Source organism: Moschus berezovskii, chromosome 28 (genome assembly GCF_049115385.1).
Source record: "Moschus berezovskii isolate FMDL1 chromosome 28, NW_MosBer_1.0, whole genome shotgun sequence".
Lineage (NCBI taxonomy): Eukaryota > Metazoa > Chordata > Mammalia > Artiodactyla > Moschidae > Moschus > Moschus berezovskii.
The window spans coordinates 8,888,514-8,909,750 of record NC_142487.1 but is presented as its reverse complement, the minus strand read 5'-3'; the positions used below and the strand labels follow the sequence as shown (position 1 = coordinate 8,909,750).

At 42.7% G+C, this 21,237-nt stretch overlaps 1 protein-coding gene across 1 annotated transcript in view; it reads left to right on the top strand.

The window, feature by feature from the left end:
- LAMA1 (laminin subunit alpha 1) overlaps positions 1-21,237 on the top strand; it is a 123,199-nt gene that overhangs the window by 10,399 nt on the left and 91,563 nt on the right. Inside the window, exons 2-3 of the mRNA XM_088833522.1 lie at positions 8,346-8,516; positions 8,696-8,808. Coding sequence (XP_088689648.1) covers positions 8,346-8,516; positions 8,696-8,808 — 284 coding nt within the window. The remainder of the gene's footprint in view (positions 1-8,345; positions 8,517-8,695; positions 8,809-21,237) is intronic.

Below are 21,237 nucleotides of genomic sequence, written 5' to 3'. Positions count from 1 at the left end.
CCCAATTCCCTCTAAAAATAGTTTTCCAAGGTCTCCAAGATGTGAATGTAGGACAGGGAAATCTAGAGTTCTGGTTAAATAGTGACAGAACACTCTGGAGGAAGTGTGATCTTACTCATCAGTCTGATGAACTTTGTGCCAAGCCTCAGCCAAATTAACCAACCCCGTTGTGTTAGAGCGGGAAACATCCCAAGAGATCATTTTATCTATTGAAGTCAAAGCAGCAGCCCCAGGGAGATAGATACTGAACCATGAAGAAGCTTAGCCCCAGCCCAGCTCTGCAGAATATTTACATTTGTAACAATGTTGTGATTTGATAAAAGTTTGAGAAGTTCTGCTTGAACTCTCTGTCTGCCCAGCTGAGCCCAGAATGAATTTCAGGTATCTCCTGCAGAGCCCAAGGATAAGGATCACAATTGTGGATCCCAAGGGTCATCTTTTCATTCCCCCTCAGGTCACACTCACTTTTTTCATAGCGTCATTTTCATGTGGTGTGTCCTCATCACTGGGAGCCAGAGCATGTTTTCTATCTTTGCCCAGGTTGTGTGGTGCTTGCTGGTGGGGGGGTGGGGTCATGGGATGGGGGACTGGTTTGGGGAAATGTGGAAGGTCCCACACCTCCCCCTGGGAGGCTTGTACTTTTTAAATTTCAGTCACTGTTAAGATTCTGCCCATTCCAGAGCCCAGTGGGTTCACTTCCCGCATGTTTGATGCCCTGTTCTGTCCTTACCCACGTGGGCCTTGGTCGTATTCAACAAGGAAGTGCTGGGCACGTGGGATGAAGAACCCAAGCCTCTGTCGTCAAGCCCGTATTCTTTGTGTCACTTCTCTTGTGTTTGGAAATAGCTTTGGGGAAAAGTACATGCCTTCCTGCTTCCCCCTGAGGATCCGCCTGTTGGAGGGACCTGCCGCTTCTGCTTTTTCTTGGGACATCGGGTCACAGGAGAGTCTGGATCGCTGGCAGAGACAGCCAGCAAGCCACTGTAACAGAGGGACAGGCTAGGAGTCTGCAGCGTGAGAGAGCCAAGGGAGAGGGGCTTAAAGCCAGAGAGAAAAGCCCTTGTTTACAGAAGCCACTGTGGGGCCAGCTGAACGTCATGCTGGGGAATGGAAACCTTGACAAGGGCCTTTTGAGTGATTTAAGGAATAGAATCCGAACTGAAGTTGAGTGTGAAGAGCCAGTGTGAGGCCAGGAACTGGAGACAGTGACCACCACTACTCTCATATACATCCTCGATTCAGTAACAGCTTTAAAAATAAATAAAGAAAGAAGAAAAGTGATCACATTAAGTTTTATGTATTCCAGGTGGAGCTAGTGGTAAAGAACCTGTCTGCCAGTGGAGAAGATGTAAGAAACGCGGGTTTAATCCCTGGGTCGGGAAGATCCGCTGGAGGAGAGCCTGGCTACCCACTCCAGTATTCTTGCCTAGAGAACCCCTATGAACAGAGGAGCCTGGCAGCTACAGTCCATAGAGTTGCACAAGTTGGACATGACTAAAGGGACTTAGCACACACCTTCTGGATTAAGATGCAGCCCAATCGCTACTAGTACTATTGTTTTTTTTCAATTTACCATTGAAAAAATAATGGTGCTAGAATTCGGAAAATGCAGTGTTATCAACCCCAGTGAGGTCAATACCAAGATAACATGACTCTGGACTTTTGATTGGGGTGTTTACCCTGGTTATCAGGTCTATTTGTCTATTGTTGGTCTCAGGTGGAAGATATGGCAAATGCTTTCCTTGTTTGTAATCTGTCCCTCTAGGTATGTTCTGGATTAAGTGGAGCTGTAATCTGGTGGATGCAACCTCCTTGGGGTCATTGTTCTGGTGTGAGGGATGGTGACGCATTGGGCATCTCCACAGCCAAGTGGTTTGACCAGAGGTCCATGGGTGCTCCCGAGGACAGCCCTTGATTGACGCTTTCAGGAGGCACATCCAGAACCAGATACGTAATTTTAAGAGTTGATGAGAACTGAAAGTGTGGGGAGGTCCTTGTTTAAATGACGAAAAACTTCCAGACAGTCTCGACACAGCTTTAAACCAAAGGTGACTGCATACCCATGAAGTAGCCATTGGAACATAAAGAGAATGCCAAAACTTAAAGCATAAACAAGTGAAATCTATGTGATAGAGCTCAGAAATGGCAGATGAAGCAGGGGGGTGGGGGTGGGGGTGGGGTGGGGGATTACTAAGGCTACTAAGACCTTGAAGGGTTTGTGGAAAAGTTGGTGGTCTTTAGAAGCAATGGCTGGTCAGAAAATGTTACATTAATTGATGTTTTTAGGTATTTAAGCAAATAATATAAACATTGCAGACGGGATCAATGATACAAGCAAAATATAACTTCATTTTCATTCTGCAAAGTTTTCATTTTCCCACTGAAAAGCTGCACTTGTGTTTTGATTTTAAGCTGAATTCACTGACTCAGTGGACATGAATTTGAGCAAACTCCAGGAGATAGTGAAGGACAGGGAAGCCTGGTGTGCTGCAGTCCATGGGGGTTGCAAACAGTCAGACGTGACTTAGCGACTGAACAACAAAATAAACTGAATTCCCTCCTGTAAGAATTTGCAAGGAGGGGAAAAGGCAGTGCCTTCCCAGGGTAATAAGAATGATTTGAAATTAAAAGATAACCACGAATGTTGAGGTGCTTTTGTGCTTTGCCTGTGTGCAATCATGATTTTGATCAGCAAAAGCTTTTTAATTGCTGCCCTTCAATTTCAGTTTTGTGGCAACAAAAGAGAAAACCTCTTAATGAATGAATTGTAGCTACGGTCTCTTCTACTAAACTTAGGTGTTGAATAAAAACTCACGGTGTCATCAAACAAAAGCATTAAGGAACCTATGTGGGAAGAGGAGCAGTCCTGATAAATTGTTATTTTCTACAGACAATATTCGGGCCAAGGTCTTCATGGCCTGTTTATCTTACAGTGAGAAACTCTGCCTTTGTCAAGGACACCTCCAGCCCATTGCCATGTAAATAGACACTGGAAAAACACTTCCAGGGCCTTTTGCCCACATCCCGCTCTGGGTTTTCTGAGATTAGATATTTTTCCATCTCCCCATGTGAGAAAAAAAGTTAAGGGTGTTAAATGCCAAACTCGCAGGGGCTGGGGTTTGACTTCTTCAAGACCCTGTGAGGTATTTCTCTCTGTCTCCCACCTATTTTTCCCCCACTGTGCTGGAAAGGGCCTTGGAATCTCTAAAATATTTTAATACTTTTTGTAACAGCCATCAGTGACTAAATGTTGTTTTTCAGTCACTAAGTCGTGTCCAACATTTTGCGACCTCGTGGACTGCAGCATGCCAGGCTTCCCTGTCCTTTACTATCTCCCAGAGTTTGCTAAAACTCATGTTCATTGAGTCGGTGATGCTATCTAACCATCTTATTCTCTGCGCCCTCTTCTCATTTTGCCTTCATCAGTCTTTCCCAGCAACAGGGTGTTTTCCAGTGGGTCGGCTCTTCCCGCGAGGTGTACAAAGGATTGGAGCTTCAATGTCAGTACTTCCAACGAATATTCAGGGTTGATTTCCTTTAGGATTGACTGGTTTTATCTCCTTGCTGTCCAAGGGACTGTCAAGAGTCTTCTCCAGCACTACAATTCGAAAGCATCAATTCTTTGGCACTCAGCCTTCTTTATGGTCCAACTCTCACATCCGTACTGACTACTGGAAAAATCATAGCTTTGACTGTCCGAACCTTTGTTGGTAAAGTGATGTCTCTGCTTTTGAATACACTGTCTAGGTTTGTTGTAGCTTTTCTTCCAAGGAGCAAGCATCTTTTAATTTCCTGGCTGCAGTCACTGTCCGTGGTGATTTTGGAGCCCAGGAAAATAAAATCTGTTACTGCTTCCACTTTTTCCTTTCTGTTTGCCATGAAGTGATGGGACCAGATGCTGTGATCTTAGTTTTTTCAATGTTGAATTTTAAGCCGGTTTTTTCAAAATTCTCCTCTTTCACCTTCATCAAGAGACTCTTTAGATCCTTTTCACTTTCCACCATTAGAGTGTTATCATCTGCATATCTGAGGTTATTGGTATTTCTTCCAGCAGTCTTGATTCCTGCCTGTGATTCATCCAGCCTGGCATTTCACTTGATGTGCTCCGCATAGAAGTTAAGTAAGCAGGGTGACAATATACAGACTTGTCATACTCCTTTCCTAATTTTGAACCAGTTAGCTGTCCCACATTCAGTTCTAACTGTTGCTTCTTGACACACGTGCAGGTTTCTCAGGAGACAGGCTGTGAAGAAAGAGAGTTAAAAAGCAGAGTCTCATATCTGCCATATAGAGTGAAGCCAGAGAAAAAATATTATATGTTGACGCATATATGTGGAATCTAGAAGAATGGTACTGATGATTCTGTTTGCAGGGCACGAATAGAGATGCAGATGTAGAGAATGGACACGAGGGAGGGGGAGGGGGAGAAGAACTGGGGGAGTTGACATATATACGCCACCATGTGTAAAGTGGCTAGCTAGTGGGAAGCTTCTGTCTAGCACAGGGAGCTCAGCTCGGTGCTCTGTGATGCCCTAGAGGGGTTGAGGGGGGTGGTGGGAGGGAGGCTTTAGAGGGAGAGGATATATGTGTGTTTATAGCTGACTCACTTTGTTGTACAGCAGAAACCAACACGACATCGTAAAGCAACTACACTCCAATTAAAAAATAATTGAAAAAAACTGCTGGTGAGTGAGAAGGAATTTATTTCATGCTTGATGGGTTTGGCGTTATGAAGTCTTTAGCCACTGGTTAAATATAGGATGAAAAAATGAATACATCGTGTGTCCGAATGAGGGCAAAAGTGCAAATCATGGTAACATTAGCTAAAGTAAATAATGTCTCCCGACAAAAGTGTACAGTTGTCTCATTCATTAAGTGCACGGGCAGGTGATGGAAATCCGTGATCCATGTGCCAGCTGCAGTCCTCATTCTGCTTTTGATTTTATGTGTAAATCAAACGTTTATTCTTGGTGGATTCTTGATCCCAGTGCCCTTTCTCACCCTTTAGTTTCCTATTTCTCCTCCTACTTGAAGCTCATGTTAGTTGTTCTTTATTGAAATACTTCAGTAGTCTTTCGGTAGTGTATTTAGTGCAGTTTTTTAAAATTAATTTTTATTGGAGTATAGTTGCTTTACAATGTGGGGTTACTTTCTGCTGTAAAGCAAAGTGAATCAGTTCTAGGTATGTGTGTGCTGTGCTGTGCTTAGTCACTCAGTCGTGTCTGACTCTTTGCAACCCCATAGACTATAGCCTGCCAGGCACCTCTGTCCATGGGGATTCTCCAGCAAGAATACTGGAGTGAGTTGCCATACCCTCCTCCAGGGGATCTTCCCCACCCAGGGATGGAACCCAGGTCTCCCCCATTGCAGGCGGATTCTTTACCAGCTGAGGTACCAGGGAAGCCCTGAGGTATATATATATTCCTTCTTTGTTGGATTTCCTTCCCATTTAGGTCACCACAGACCATTGAGTAGAATTCTCTGAGCTCTGAAATACTGAAGTATTCCAGTAGTCTTTGAAAACATTCAGCAACCTGAGGAATTTTTAAAAATTCTTTTTCAAACATGCTTCCTCTAGTGCAAATATCCAGCTTTCTTTCATCCTCTCACAGCTGTGGTCATAGTGAAAGTGAAAGTGAAAATGAAATCGCTCAGTTGTGTCCGTGTCCGACTCTTTGCGATTCCATGGACTGTAGCCCACCAGGCTCCTCTATCCATGGAATTTTCCAGGCAAGTGTATTGGAGTGGGTTGCCATTTCCTTCTCCAGGGGATCTTCCTGACCCAGGGATTGAACCTGGGTCTCCCGCATTGCAGGCAGACGCTTTACCGTCTGAGCCACCAGGGAAGCCCCTCATAGACAGTGAGGAGTAATAATTATTCTAGAACTATGGAACGAGAGCAAATGTAATAAGTAAAGAATAATTTTAAGTGAATTTTTTTCCCCCAAACATGAGCTTATCTGAGAAGAAAGATTTAGTTTTAGTGAAAGGCAAATGTACCACTAGGGATTTTTGAAATTAGTCAGTTCAAGGCGTTTCTACACAATCATGCTAACGAAGGGGTTTCTCTTTCTTTTGATTAGGAGTGTCTTTACAATACCAACCAGATGAAGAAGCACCCATCTGCCAATGTAGGAGACACGGGTTCGATCCCTGGGTTGGGAAGATCCCCTGGAGGAGGAAATGGCAACCCTCTCCAGTATTCTTGCCTGGGAAATCCCACAGACAGAGGAGGCTGGTGGGCTACAGCCCAAGGGGTCACAAAGAATCGGACATGACTGAGCAATTGAACACGCACGCGGGTGCTCTAAAACCTGTGTAGTGCAAGAATAACTTGTTGTTGGTTCCTACAATTAAGATATTATTTACCGAAATTGTGTTGCTATTCATACAGCTTAAACTTCTTTTTCTCAGTGACTCAGAGTGTAGGCTCCTGAATGTAGAAGCAGGTGCCCTCCTGACCACCCACTCCCTCCATAACTCAAGGCCCTTGCAGGTCAGGTTAGGGGGAGCCCCAAGCAGGAAGTGGGCAGTTCTCTTGATGTCTCACAACTGAAGGGGGAGGAAAAAAGAGAAAGTGAGAACATTTTTAAAGTTAGCTGGTAAAGTATTTGTTGACAGAGAAATGCATTGTTAACTAAGTTCCTGTGACCTTTTTTCTTCTCGCTTGGCTGGTCTGTGGGAAGGGAATGGAGAGGGTTGATTGTACTGCAAATCTAAATGCACAGACATGACCCAGAGCCCAGAAAAGTCCATTGCAGCTCTTTAGCTGTGACTCTATAGTTTCAAACTTATTGTATCTTAAATTTTCAGTTCATAATATACATTCAAACCAGATTACTAGAATATTGTGGTCATAAAGGAAGGAGAAGATTAATATTTACCTCAGTACCAAAAACAATAAGTATCAACTTCTCCCCCATGTACGTAGCATTCCCAAGAATTACATTTTATTGCATAAAGTATGTGTCTTAACTACTGGTTGATAAAAAGAATAAATTGAGCAACTGCATAATTAAACATAAAAGTACATCTGTTTTATTCATTAAGCCTTTTTTAATTAAGAAACCCCAAAAGCATGTGATAAAATTGACCAACTTTAAGTTAAAAATGAAAAAACATGTTTTATACCTAGTATACTGTGTAAGTCTTTTATGTTTCAAAATTAAGACTAATACTCTGGAATACAATATCCCATGACTATTTTCTGTTGAGAAACTAAGAGTTTATTGATTTGATTAGGGTCATTCTCCTAGGATAGAACTGCTAATTTGTTGTTTTTTAGTTGCTCAGTTGTGTCCAACTCTTTGCAACCCCATGAACTGTACCCTGCCAGGCTTTTCTGTCCATGGGATTTTCCAGGCAAGAATACTGGAGAGGGTTGCCATTTCCTCCTCCAGGAAATCATCCCAGAACAGAGATTGAACCCATGTCTCCTGCATTGGCAGGAGGATTCTTTACCACTGAGCCACCAGAGTAGCCCATAAAACTACTAGGGTAGTTAGCTCTGTTTTATGTGGAAAGTCTTTGGAAGACTACCTGGTAAGTTATTATTATTATTATTTTTATTAATAGATGCATGGTGAGGTTTTTTTTTTTTTAATGTACTTGGGCTTCTCAGGTGGCAGTAGTGGTAAAGAACCCTTTTCCCTTTCAGTTCAGTTCAGTTCAGTTCAGTCGCTCAGTCGTGTCCGACTCTCCGCGACCCCATGAATCACAGCACGCCAGGCCTCCCTGTCCATCACCAACTCCCGGAGTTCACTCAGACTCAAGTCCACAGAGTCGGTGATGCCATCCAGCCATCTCATCCTCGGTCGTCCCCTTCTCCTCCCGCCCCCAACCCTTCCCAGCATCAGAGTCTTTTCCAGTGAGTCAACTCGTCGCATGAGGTGGCCAAAGTATTGCAGTTTCAGCTTTAGCATCAGTTCTTCCAATGAACACCCAGGATCGATCTCCCTTAGAATGGACTGGTTGGATCTCCTTGCGGTACAAGGGACTCTCAAGAGTCTTTTCCCTTTGGTGACCATAAATTGGCCATCTTCTGTGGCTCAGATGGTAAAGAATCCACCTGCCAAAATGCAGGAGACCCAGGCTCGATCCCTGGGTTGGGAAGATCCCCTGGAGAAGAGAATGGCCACCCACTCCAGTATTCTTGCCTGAAGAATCCTATGGACAGAGGAGGCTGGTAGGGCTCCTACATAGACTGTAGGGCTACAATTCATGGGGTTGCAAAGAGTCAGACATGACTGAGTGGCTAACACTTCTGCTTCACCAGCAGAGTGAGATGCAGTGATATGACCTGTGGTTTCAAGTGGCTGAGCTGATCTGGTGACTTTGACTTTCAGGCCTGTTCCCTGCCATCCTCAACCTTGCCAGCAATGCACACATCAGCACCAATGCGACCTGCGGGGAAAAGGGGCCAGAGACGTACTGCAAGCTGGTGGAGCATGTGCCTGGGCGGGCCATGCGCAATGCCCAGTGCCGGGTCTGCGATGGCAGCAGCGCCAACCCCAAAGGCAAGTGGGGCCCCCGTAGGAACGTACCCCTTCCTAAGCGATTACTGGAGACTTCTATTACGAAGCCATGGGCCTGTGTTCTCCTTACTGCTGTTCATTTCCACTGTATTACAGTGTAGGAGTTAAAAACCTTAAACCACAATCTGAGAGCGTAGCGGGTTTTTGTTTTCCTTCAACAGAACGGCATCCAATATCCAACGCCATCGACGGCACCAATAACTGGTGGCAGAGCCCTAGTATCCAGAACGGGAGAGAGTACCACTGGGTCACGATCACGCTGGACCTGAGGCAGGTGAGTGAGGCTGGAGGCGCTGCAGGACGCGGTGGGTGGCTGGGGTGTAATCTCACGCTGTTGTTGTTTAGTTGCTAAGTCATATCTGACTGTGACTCCATGGACCACAGCACACTAGACTTCCCTGAACTTCACGATCTCCTGGAGTTTGCTCAAACTCATGTCCATTGAGTCAGTGATGCCATCCAACCATCTCATCCTCTGTCGCCTTCTTCTCCTCCTGCCCTCAGTCTTTCCTAGCATCAGGGTCTTTTGGCACCTTGCATCAAGTGGCCAAAATATTGGAGCCTCAGCTTTAGTATCAGTCTTTCCAATGAATATTCAGGGATGATTTCCTTTAGGATTGACTGGTTTCATCTCCTTGCTGTCCAAATGACTCTAAAGAGTCTTCTTTAGCACCACAGTTTGAAAGCATCAACTCTTCAATGCTCAGCCTTCTTTATGGTTCAAGACTCACATCCATGCATGACTACTGAGAAAATCATAGCTTTGACTATCTGGACTTTGTCAGCAAAGTGATATCTCTGCTTTTTAATACACTAGGTTTAACTAGCTTTTCTTCCAAGAAGCAAGCATCTTTTAAATGCTTTCTATACACAAGGAAAGTCCACTTGTTTCCTAACATGTTTGCATCCTGGTCTCACTGTTTTTCCACTTGGTGGATTTCAGTGAAACACGGTTTGTCCTTGGTACTGGTTCTTGTCACATTTATCATGCCCAGGTATTCTTGGGGTGATGAATGGAATTGTTCCCATGTGGTTTGATGTTCTTAGTCACTGTGTCAGGATGCTGATCATTCATCTACCCGTGATGCCTTGACAAGTGGTACCCAGTGTCCACTGACACACAGCTGGTGGGGGCACAAAAGACATGCATTTGCTGCCTTTCAAGCTTATTATCTTACTGTTTTCACCATGCAGCTTTAGTAAAGGGTTCTGTGTAGAAAATAAGGCTTGGAAACAGAAGGAGATGGCATTAAACCTCTGGACTGTTTGATGCTGTGTATGAGAGCTGTGAGCACCCCAACGCTCAGTGAGGAAGCCTTCAGCACCAGCTAGGAAAGGCAGGGTTTAATTGGCTTAGATTACATGTGTATCTCCCTAGCTTTGCTCAAGACCACTCAGGAGAATAGAGCAAAATACAATATGAGCCCTGGTTGCCCCAAATATTTCTAGGGAAAGGAAGGAAAAGGAAAGAAATCTGAGTGAAAGGGATGAAAAAGAAAGGTGGCAGCTCTTGTCAAATTTCTGTTTCAGTTCTCCAGAAAAGCCGTAACATAGTCTTCTTATTAATTTCCGTTCTGTTCCTCTTGGGTCAGAACTCATCAGTATCATGGGAAAAATGCAACGAAAGAGACAACTCGTTCAAAAGGTGTACAGTATGAATTTTGGAGATTTCATGATGAAGAATCATAATTTTTTGAATGAAAGTGAAATGTGAAAGTGTTAGTCACTCTGTCATGTCCAGCTCTTTGTAACCTCATGGACTGTAGCACAAAGACTCCCCTCTCGATGGAATTCTCCAGCCAACAATACTGGAGTGGATAGCTATTCCCTTCTCCAGGAGATCTTCCCGACTCAGTGATCGAACCTGCATCTCCTGTATTGCAGGAGATTCTCTACCATCTGAGCCACCAGGGAAGTCACAAAATATGCAGAATTTTAAGTAAAAGCAAGAACAACGTGTATGTTCACGTATAAGAAACTTTTGAGCTCTAATCATAATGGTAAATGAGGTAGTAAGATGTGAGGCTGAGGAGACATTTTCCAAGTTCAGGTTCATAGAATCACGTAGCTAAAATAATACATCTGGGCGTTTTCAGCCACAAATCCTGAATTAATATGACATGCCTTTGCCTTTTCAAATCCACCTAAAGGAAAAGAGCAAAAATCCCCTTTTTACCTTGGCTTTTTTTTGTCTTTGTTTCAGTGGTAAGGATGCTTCTGCAGGAAATATTGGTTTTCTCATCATCTTTTTAATGTATTTTCCTTCTTTGAGGGAAAAAAGTACAACATTTTCATTATTAGGAATGTGATACTGTGTGCATTTGGCCAAATTAACAGCTGGACATTTTACAGAGAAATTTAAAATCCCAAGTTCGACTGCTATTTATCTTGCAATTTGTCGATCTTGGCTTCTCCTAACAGGAGAGCTTCTACCACAAGTTGGACTGAATCAGCTTGAGGAATTCAGGGGCCTCAGTTTTAGGTCTTTAAGTCTTATTCATACTGAGTCATATAGTTATATAGGCTTCTAGGGCTTCCCAGGTGGCGCTAGTGATAAAGAACCTGCCTGCCGGTTGATCCCTGAGTTGGGAATATCCCCTGGAGTAGGAAATGGCAACTCATTCCAGTATTCTTGCCTGGAGAATTCCATGGACAGAGGAGCCTGGTGAGCTATGGTGCATGGAGTTGCAAAGAGTCGTGCACGACTGAAGTGACTTAGCACAGCACATCAGGTAAATTCTAGTGTTTTTAGATAAGCTTCTAAATTAAGATAATTTTAAATAACAAAATACTCAGAATTTTCTTCATCTTTTGCAGAATATAAAATTTCTACTGAGCTTTAAGTTTTTTTTAAAAAGTTCAGATGGTTATATCTGAGCAAACCTTCTCAGATATATTTATTTATTATTTTTATTGTGAAATATTTTGAATATATAGCAAATGTATTATTGTGACACACATATAACCACCCCCAAGATTCAAGGATTTTTAAACATTTTGCCACTTTGGGAACACTTTCCAAGTGAACTGCAGTCATGGTGATATTGGACCAATGCAAGGTTTTTTGTATGTTCAGAAAATAGGACGTTTGTTATGAAAAGGCACTGTGCCATTAGCTAACAAAGCTGACAGCAGTGTCCTAGTAACTAACTATTTCTTCACTGAGATCCAGTTGTCCCAATTTAATCACTGATGTCTTTTATAGGTTTTGTTTTGTTTTTCAAACCAAGATCAATAAGGAACACACATTGCTTTTGATTACTATGCTTCTTAAGCCTCTTCTAACCTGAATTGTTCTCCCTTTTGGGGGGACTTCCCAGGTATTACTAGTGGTAAAGAACCTACCTGTCAATGCAGGAGACACAGGAGATGCGGTTTCAGTCCCTGGGTAAGGAAGATCCTCTGAAGGAGGGCATAGCAACCCACTCCAGTATTCTTGCCTAGAGAATCCCATGGACAGAAGAGCCTGATGGGCTACCATCCATGGGGTTGCAAAGAGTCAGACATGACTGAAGCAACTTAGTGTGCACACACTGTTTTTAAAAAATGATATTCAGTTTTTGAAAACACAAGGCTTTGTCTTGTAGAATATGCCACATTCTGGATTTGTCAGGTGGTTTCATTGTGATTTTAATATGTTCCTTTATGTCCTTTATTTCTCATGAACTAAACTCAGCTATGAGACTTGATTACATTCCAGTGAAGTATTTTTGGCCAGAACCCATGCTTGGCAATCCTGGCTGCTCTGTTGCATCCAGGGCTAGTGGTCTCACGAGAAACAAGGCTATCTTTGGCTCCCACTTAGGTATCGGCATCTGGATCACTCCCTTGTCATGCTGTTTCCTTTTTTTCCCATCTCTCATCCGTGTTTCCTGGGTCTCATTGACACTCAACTCTTAGAATGTGAAAGTGGTTACACCTTCTGATGACTTTTCCATTGTCAAAGTCTGTATATTTCTCTGTCAGATCAGCTATTCACCAGCTGCTAGTTAATTTCTAGATTATACACCCCATGAGGGCAGGGACCACAGCTGTCTGCTTCCTCTTTTCTTCTTCCTCTTTCTCTCCCTTCCTTGTTAACATTTATAGAGGCTTGTCTTGCATGCCCAGACATCAGCAGAGTTGAGGCAGTGAGTGTGGAATCACTGTGAACCAGTGCTTTATTTTTGCATTCCTTTTTTTGGTTCACAACCGGATTAAAAGATAACCAACCATCAGCTATAACCCATCAACTGCTTCATTTCCCTTCTGTAAAACTGTAAGCTCTGAAGTACAGGTTTTAAAGTAAAATCAGGCAGACCTTAATGTTATCAAGAATCATAGCAACTTCATGTTGTAAATGTGTTCATGCAACTTAAATATGTCAGCTCCAAGGTTTTATGACCAAATCAGTCAGCTTCATTCTGTTGACAAGTGCCAAAGACATTGATCCTGTACCTGACTTTCTAGTTGATGACGGCTGTAGAAATTATGGCATTTTTAGCTTCTGTATACAATGTTTGGTTACCTGAAAGATAAACTGAAGAAAAGATAGAAAGTGGTGTTATCAGAAAGCCCATAAATGTTGTTTGGTTTGTAGTAAGATTTAACGGTGGAGTGTTTGCCTTAGTAACATATTACAGGAGGAATGATTCAATTTATTTTTTTTACTTCTTTAAAATAATGCCTGTGATTCATTTCTTTCATCAATTCACTGTGTGTTAGAATTTACACTGTTAGATACTTAGCAATGTCTTACTTAAAAAGAAAACAATCTGTGGGAATTATTTTAAGAAAAAACTGATGAGTTACTTAACAAATGTAAAACTAACATATACATGGATGGTTTCCTGGAGAAGGAAATGGCAACCCACTCCAGTATTCTTGCCAGAGAATCCCACGAACAGAGGAGCCTGGCAGGCTACCCTCCATGGTGTCAGAAGAGTCAAACATGACTTAGCAACTAAACCACCACCACATGGATGGTGTCAAGTCATAAACTATTGCTCACTGTCCAGTGACTTAAAAATATGTTCCATGGTGTTTTACCACTTACGCAAGCCAGGGATCCTTTGTGATAACTTAAAAATTTAAAGATATCATTCTGAGAGAGGGAGCATGCACAAAAATTTAAAGATATCATTCTGAGAGAGGGAGCATGCACATTTGATAGATCTTGAATTTTTTGACTATCAGCATTCTTTTAATTGTTAATTATATGAAACTGTATATATTCTGTTAAACATATTTAAATGTATTCCTATGGTAGTATTTTTCAACTGAGTAACTCAAGGATTTCCAGTTTGAGATACTCTATGTTAGGATGCTGTGCAGATGAAAAGATGCTCAACATCTTCTGACACTGTGGAAATGAAAATCCACAATGAGATATCACTTCATACCCATCAACATGGCTGTTATAAAAAAAAAACAACACAAAAAAACCAAAAACCAGAAAATAAGGGTTGGTGAGGGTATAGAGAAGTTAGAACCCTTGTACAGGGCTGGTTGGAAACATCAAATGGTTTCTGTACTATGGAAAACAGTATGGTGGCTTCCTTAAACATAGCATTTCCATGTGATCCAGCAATTCCACTTCTAGATGTATCCTCAGAGGAATTGAAAGTAGGAATTCAAAATGATATTATATTCGAACACCCATGTGTTATAGCAGCCTATTCACAATAGCTGGAAGGTAGAAGGAACCAGGTGTCTATCAACAATGAACGGATGGACAAAATGAGGTCTCTATATAGAATGGATCCTTTTGCCTTAAAAAGGAAACGGTTGTGATATATATACTGCAAGGTGGGTGAACCTTGAAAACATGCTAAGTGAAATTAGCATTTTTATTACATATTCCTCTGGGTCAGTTGTCCTGCAGCACCCTCATCCTGAACTGGCTCATGGAACCCTCATAATCACACAATGAGTCTGGCTCCCCATTAGCTCCTTTTGACAAATGATGGAACTGAGGCGACGAGTTGACTCGCTGGAAAAGACTCTGATGCTGGGAAGGATTGGGGGCGGGAGGAGAAGGGGACGACAGAGAATGAGATGGCTGGATGGCATCACCGACTCGATGGACATGAGTTTGAGTGAACTCCGGGAATTGGTGATGGACAGGGAGGCCTGGCGTGCTGCGGTTCATGGGGTCACAAAGACTCGGACACAACTGAGCAACTGAACTGAACTGAACTGAACTGAGGCTTAGTTGAAGTAATTCAAGGGTAGAACTCATGACTGTTTGCATTCTTGGACAATATCGACCCTCTGGCTGGCTAAGGTTTGTGACAAATATGTTTGTGTCCTGATGTTTTATTTAACTTTATAGTATGATCATTTCCCAGTATAACTAAAATCATTATGAAGCATTTTAAAGCTCCACTAACATCCTGTTCTAAGGCTTACCCATCATTTGCACAACAGTTGACGCCTGACATTTTGGTTGCTTCTCTGTTATGGGTAATAACTTGAGGTTTCAGTGAAAAAGGAGTACATGCCAGTGAAGGAGTGCAGTGTGGCCAGATCATTTTCAAGGCTCAGAATGCACGTTTCTAGTTAGTTTTGAGTATTTCTTTTAAAAGAAATATTCACTGCCTGTTGTGTAGAGGGATCTACACATGTATTCATAGGAAGCCATACATAGTATATAGATTATATAGAGCATGTAGTCCATAATCTATATATAATATAGATAATTTAGTATTATAGAATTTAGAATAGTATTGAGTTTAGTAATAGTGTATATAGAATATACACAGTATATTATCTATGTACCATATAGAATCTATTAGTGTTGTTGTTGCTGTTCAGTCGCTAAGTCTTGTCTGACTCTTTGTGACCCCATGGACTGCAGCACGCGAGGCTTCCCTGTCCTTCGCTATCTCCTGGAGTTTGCTCAAGTTCATATCCATTGAGTTGGTGATGCCATCCAACCATCTCATCCTCTGCCACCCTTTTCTTCTTTTGCCTTCAATCTTTTTGCCTCCCTTTGCCTTCAGTCTATTAATACATACACATGAATGCTCAACCTATGTATTGTACACTCATATACTGTGTGTGTATATATACGTGTGTGTGTATTGTTGCTGTTGTTCAGTCGCTAAGTCATGTCTGACTCTTTGTGACCCCATGGACTGCCACACGTGAGGCTTCCCTGTCCTTCACTATCTCCCAGAGTTTGCTTGAACTCATGTCCATAGAGTCGGTGATGCCATCCGTCCATCTCACACACACACACACACACGCATACACGTATCTACACAGGTATAGTCTGTAGACTCTACAGCATTTTTTCGTGTCCATATTACTTCATCTCTGATAGTCCTGGAGGGGAGACGGCCCCCTCTTTGGAGATGAGGAGGTAGCAGTGCAGAGTGTGGTCCACTGGCTTGCCCAGAGTCACATGGCTGTACAGCTGCCCCTGGCTGGACACTGTGACTTCCATCTCCTTCCACACCGTCCAGGTAGTCTCCCCTCCTTTGTTCTGGTCTCCCACAATTGTTCCCTCCTGTTATGATTTCACGGGGAGACTGGCAGCCACTCTGACAACTTCCTCCTGCCTTGGGAGTGTCTGGGTTCTTCCTAAACCCCTCTTCTCTTTGCCACCCAGCAGGGTCTTATCCCCTGGGAATGGGGTGGAGAATCAACGCTCCTTGCATGGTAAATCTGGGTGCCCCCTAACCTGTTTTTTCAGTCAAGAAGCAGGAAAATGCATCAATGTTTAGTAATTTCCTTTGAAAATCTTTCAACCTGGGCAAAATGTTCCCTGGGAGTGGCCCGATTTGTGAGTAAAAATGTGTAATGTCCCTTTAGAAGACAAAGTGTGTTTCGTAAAAAGAGGAAACATTTTCTATGGCATTGAAGATAAAGGCTGCTTTTTGAAGCAGTGCTTTATACTCTGTGTAGGTTTAATTAGGAAGTAGCACTTTGTTGTGGGAACGTAATCACAGAAGGGCCTTTGTTTTACGCAAACCTTTAGACAAGAGTTGCTTGTGTGCTGGGTTTTATAAAACCTCATTAATTTGGATGTCTGCTGTTGTTTTATTTTTCCCCCCAAATTTCTGAAAAATTGGCAAGAGCTGGATTGAGGTCTATCATTGTATCATCCAAATGTAAAGTGTTTGCTAAGCACATTGACAGGTAAACAAGAAAAGAACAGGCAAATTTCACGTTCTTGAGGCAGAAAATCTTGAAAGACTTTTAGAACAAGAGTTGCATGTAAATTGGAGTTTCTCATTACAAATGAGTCTTGGGTGTTTGTTAAAACAGGTCAGGCAGAAATTCTTCCTGGAGATCCTGGTCGAAATGAACAATGACTGTGTATCTGCATCTATTCAAAATGATTTTATTTCAATTTTGTATTACTTCACATGGGTCTCAACTGATTTCAAATACTAAGTTTTTCTTGAGTTTGTTTGGCAAAATGAATAGATTGAAAGGATCCAAGTCCCTCATTATGAGCTGGCAGTAAGCCACGAGAAAGTCTTGTCCTTCAGATGTTTTTATCTCTTTCGTTCCATTCTCTGTGAAGCTGCTGATCTCAGAGATATGTCTGTCTTTTGTTTTCACATTTTTATTATCTCATTTTGTTTTCTCCTTCACAGCGTCTCTTCCAGCTATCTACTGTTGTGTAAGAGACCACTGCAAAACGTTGTGGCTTGAAGCAACATTCATTTTATGTCTTTCTGGGATTGTTTCAGGAAGATTGTGAGTGGGTGCGTCTCAGGCTGCAGTCCATTGCCAGGGGAGCAGCTGGAGCAGGTGCTCTGGAGGAGGGACCCCTGGGCAGTTGAGGGTAGGGTCTGGGCAGCTAAGGGAGGGGTGCTAGGGTAGCTGGGGAGGAGTCTAGGCTTCTGGAGTAGGGGCCCTGGGGCAGTTGAAGGTGGGTGTCTGGGAAGCTAGGGAGAGGTCTGGGCAGCTGGGGAGGCGGCCCTGGGGCAGCTGGGGGAACGGCTGGCCAAGGCTCTCCCTTCATGTGGTCTCAGGGCTCCTCCTTGTGAACTCTTCTTGTGGGCTAAGGGCTTCCTCACAGCATGGCGGCCCTAAGGCAGGTTGTGAGCGGGCAGTTCAGGGCTCCAGCACAGATGTTCCAGAGAAAGCGACAGAAGTTGCTTTAGGACCAGTCCCTTTAGGACCTGGCCTCAGTGCCACTCAGCATCTCCCTCTTTGCTCTGTGGACCTCCCAGTCCCTGAAGTTGGCTGAGATTCAAGTGGAGGAAACGCAGGGCAACGCCAGCCTTTCACAGGAAGAGGGGTAACTGAGACGTCTCTGAACCCCCACTGCCTCACACTTCTGAAAAGAGGCTTCTCTCTGCCGATCTCCATAGCTTACCTTTTAGGGGCTGTGCCCTTATATTTAGGCGACATAAAGAGCTATAGGACCAAGTGGAGATACAGACATTGCACCTTAAGTCGTTCAGTATTAATGACAAGTGAACTGAATTTGTTGTTGTTCAGTTGCTGAGTCGTGTTTGACTCTGTGATCCCATGGACTGCAGTACCTCAGGCCCCTCTGTCCTCCAGTATCTGAGTTTATTCAAGCTCATGTCCATTGGGTTGGTGATGCCACCCAACCATCTCATTCTCTGGTGTCTTCTCCTCTTGCCTTGAGTCTTCCCCAGCATCAGGGTCTTTTCCAGTGAGTCAGCTGTCTGCATCAGGTGGCCAAAGTATTGGAGCTTCAGTTTCAGCATCAGTCCTTTCCATGAATATTCAGGGTTGATTTCCTTTATGATTGGTTTGATCTCCTTGCTGTCCAAGGGACTCTCAAGAATTTTCTCCAGCACAACAGTTCAAAAGCATCAATTCTTCGGCACTCAGCTTTCTTTATGGTCCAACTATCACATCTGTACATGACTACTGGAAAAACATAGCTTTGACTATCTGGACCATTGTCGACAAAGTGATGTCTCTGCTTTTTAATACATGAGCATAATTGAGAGCATATGTGGAGTTTCCTTTCCTGACAAGATTTACTTTTAAGCTTTATCTGATGTAGTCATCAATGGTGGTTTGCCAGATAGTCAAGCATAACCATTTTTCCAGTTAGCACAACTTAGTTTACCAAAGCTCCTGCCTTGTTCCTTTTCCTGATTTAAATGGCAGAGTGTTGGCTGTACTGTTAGTCTTGCTTGCTCTACAGGGCTTCTTAGATCAGCCTTGGGAGGATTTTGGAAAGTGAGTGAAGCGAATTTTGCAGGACTCTGTCAAAATATACTTTCCTATCTCCAACTGTTTTGGCTTCAAAATAAAGCTTTTTGTATATTTATGGAAAGAAAGGGAGGTCTGTTCTGGAATTATTTCTTCCTGTTATAGTAAAGCTAAAAAAAAAAAGATGTTTTAATTTCTGAAGAAATTTTTCTTTGAAAAATACATTTTGGAATCCAGTCTTGTGTTTGCTTTTAACTTTTTTCCCCCTGCTTTTTACTTAGCAAAGTATTCAAATGGTAACATCTAACATCTTCATCTTTAAAAGGAAAGCTGTAGCAAAGTGAAAAAAAAAGTAGCTCATGAATACCTCTGCTGTATCTCAAAATATGTCACATGCTTTTAATGCCTTCAATGGACCTCTCTATGCAGAACTTCCTTTATTCTGGTATAGAAGCAGAAAATATTTAACGTAAGAAAAAACTTAAAAAAAAATCATTTGTGGTCCTAATAGCCAGGAATTATCTTTTGATCCATTCCATCATATCTGAGAACACTGTCTATGTTTAATAATTCATGACATCTGCTTCTGAAGGGCTGACATCTCAGGATTCCTTGATGAATCCTGGGATTCAGTGGTCACATCCCAGGAAAGTAATCAACAAACAATTGGTTCCATATAAATGTAGATATGGTCACTGTATCTTAAATTGTCGTTTGAGGTTGATCTTGGCCTTCAGGGGCTTCTGGGCTACTGGGGGAGGGAGGCAAGGAAGCAGATGAGTGGTGTGGGGGATGTGGGGGACGAGCAGGCTTGGGGCACAGGTAGGGAGAGCAGCTGAGGGCGTCAGAAAGTGAAAGTGTTAGTTCACTCAGGTGTCCGACTCTTTGGGAACCCATGAACTGTGGTTCACCAGGCTCCTCTGTCCATGGCATTCCCCGGGCAAGAATACTGGATTGGGTTGCCATTTCCTCCTCCGTAGGATCTTCCTGACCCAGGAATCGAACCCTGGTTTCCCACACTGTAGGCAGATTCTTTACCATCTGAGCCACTTGGGAAGCTTGAGGGCATCAGAGAAACAACCCAAATGCAGAACTGGCTGAGGGAAGGGTGCCCAGGAGACAGCGGCACAGGAAAGGCCTGTTTATGGCGCTGAAATAGTCCATCCAGTGTGATCATAATGGATATCTTTCATTTTTCTTTTTACTGAGATATATAGTTTACATACGGGCTTCCCTGGTAGCTCAGACGGTAAAGAATCCACCTGCAAAGTGGGAGACTTGGGTTCGATCCCTGGATCGGGAAGATCCCCTATAGAAGGAAATGGCAATCTAGTCCAGTATTCTTGCCTGGAGAATTCCATGGACACACAGTGAGGTGTGTCATTCAGGAATACTGCTCAGTTTATACACTCACTAACAGTGAGTGAAAGGTGTCTCATAGCCCCTTAGTAGTGTGGACGCTAACAGTTTCTTTTTTGTTCTTTGTTTATTGAATAGCAAGGACTTTTCATTCATTCGGATATAATGTATATTCATTTATTTACACTTTGTAACTTTACTGAACACATATTTGGGAGCACTGAGCTGAATTCAGATGCTTAACAGTGTTTGTCTGATATTGTTGATCGCCTTCACAGGTATACGTTATGCCATGTTTATTCATCTCTGCCCAGGCAAATGTTTTGTCAAATGGTGGTAACAGTTGTAGATCTTTGAATACGGTTGTAAGAGGCAGGAAAGAATTTTCAAGTCTTAACAAAAGAGAACAAAATTGAATCAATTCTAAATACCATCCTTTTGAGAGATGCCAGTTGTCAAGAGAATAGCTGTGGTACTTAGGGAAGTACTGTAAAGTCAAAAGTCCGATAGTGATACCTTACATCCCCACTTTCCTTTTTATAAAATATCTTCCTATTTTTATTTCACACCTATGATGTGAGAAATCTAAAGAACGTGTAGATTCATAGTTATATTACTCATTGTGAATAATGCATTGTGGTGTAGAGAATACAACTGGATTGATCATTTTAAGCCTGAGTCCTGGAGAACATATTTTTAAAGCAAATTTTTATTTTATATTGGAGTATAGCTGATTGACAATGTTGTAATAGTTTCAGGTGCAGAGCAGAGCAACTCAGCCATATATGTATATACATGCATCCACTCTTCCCCAAACTCCCCTCCCATCCAGGCTGCCACATAATATTGAGCAGAGTTCTCTGTGCTCTACAGTAAGTCCTTGTTGGTTATTCATTTTAAATACAGCAGTGTGTGCATGTCCATCCCAAACTCCCTAACTCTCCCTTCCCCACATCCTTCCCTCTGGCAGCGAAAAGCTCCGTCTCTAAGTCTGTGAGTCTCTTTCTCTGAATTGTAAGAAATTTAAATCCATTAATCACCAATCAGAGTTTCTTGGACAGCAAGGAGATCAAAAAAGTCAATCCTAAAGGAAATCAGCCCTGAATATTCATTGGAAGTATTGATGCTGAAGCTGAAGCTCCAGGACTTTGGCCACCTGATGCAAAGAGACAACTCATTGGAAAAGACCCTGATGCTGAGAAAAATTGAG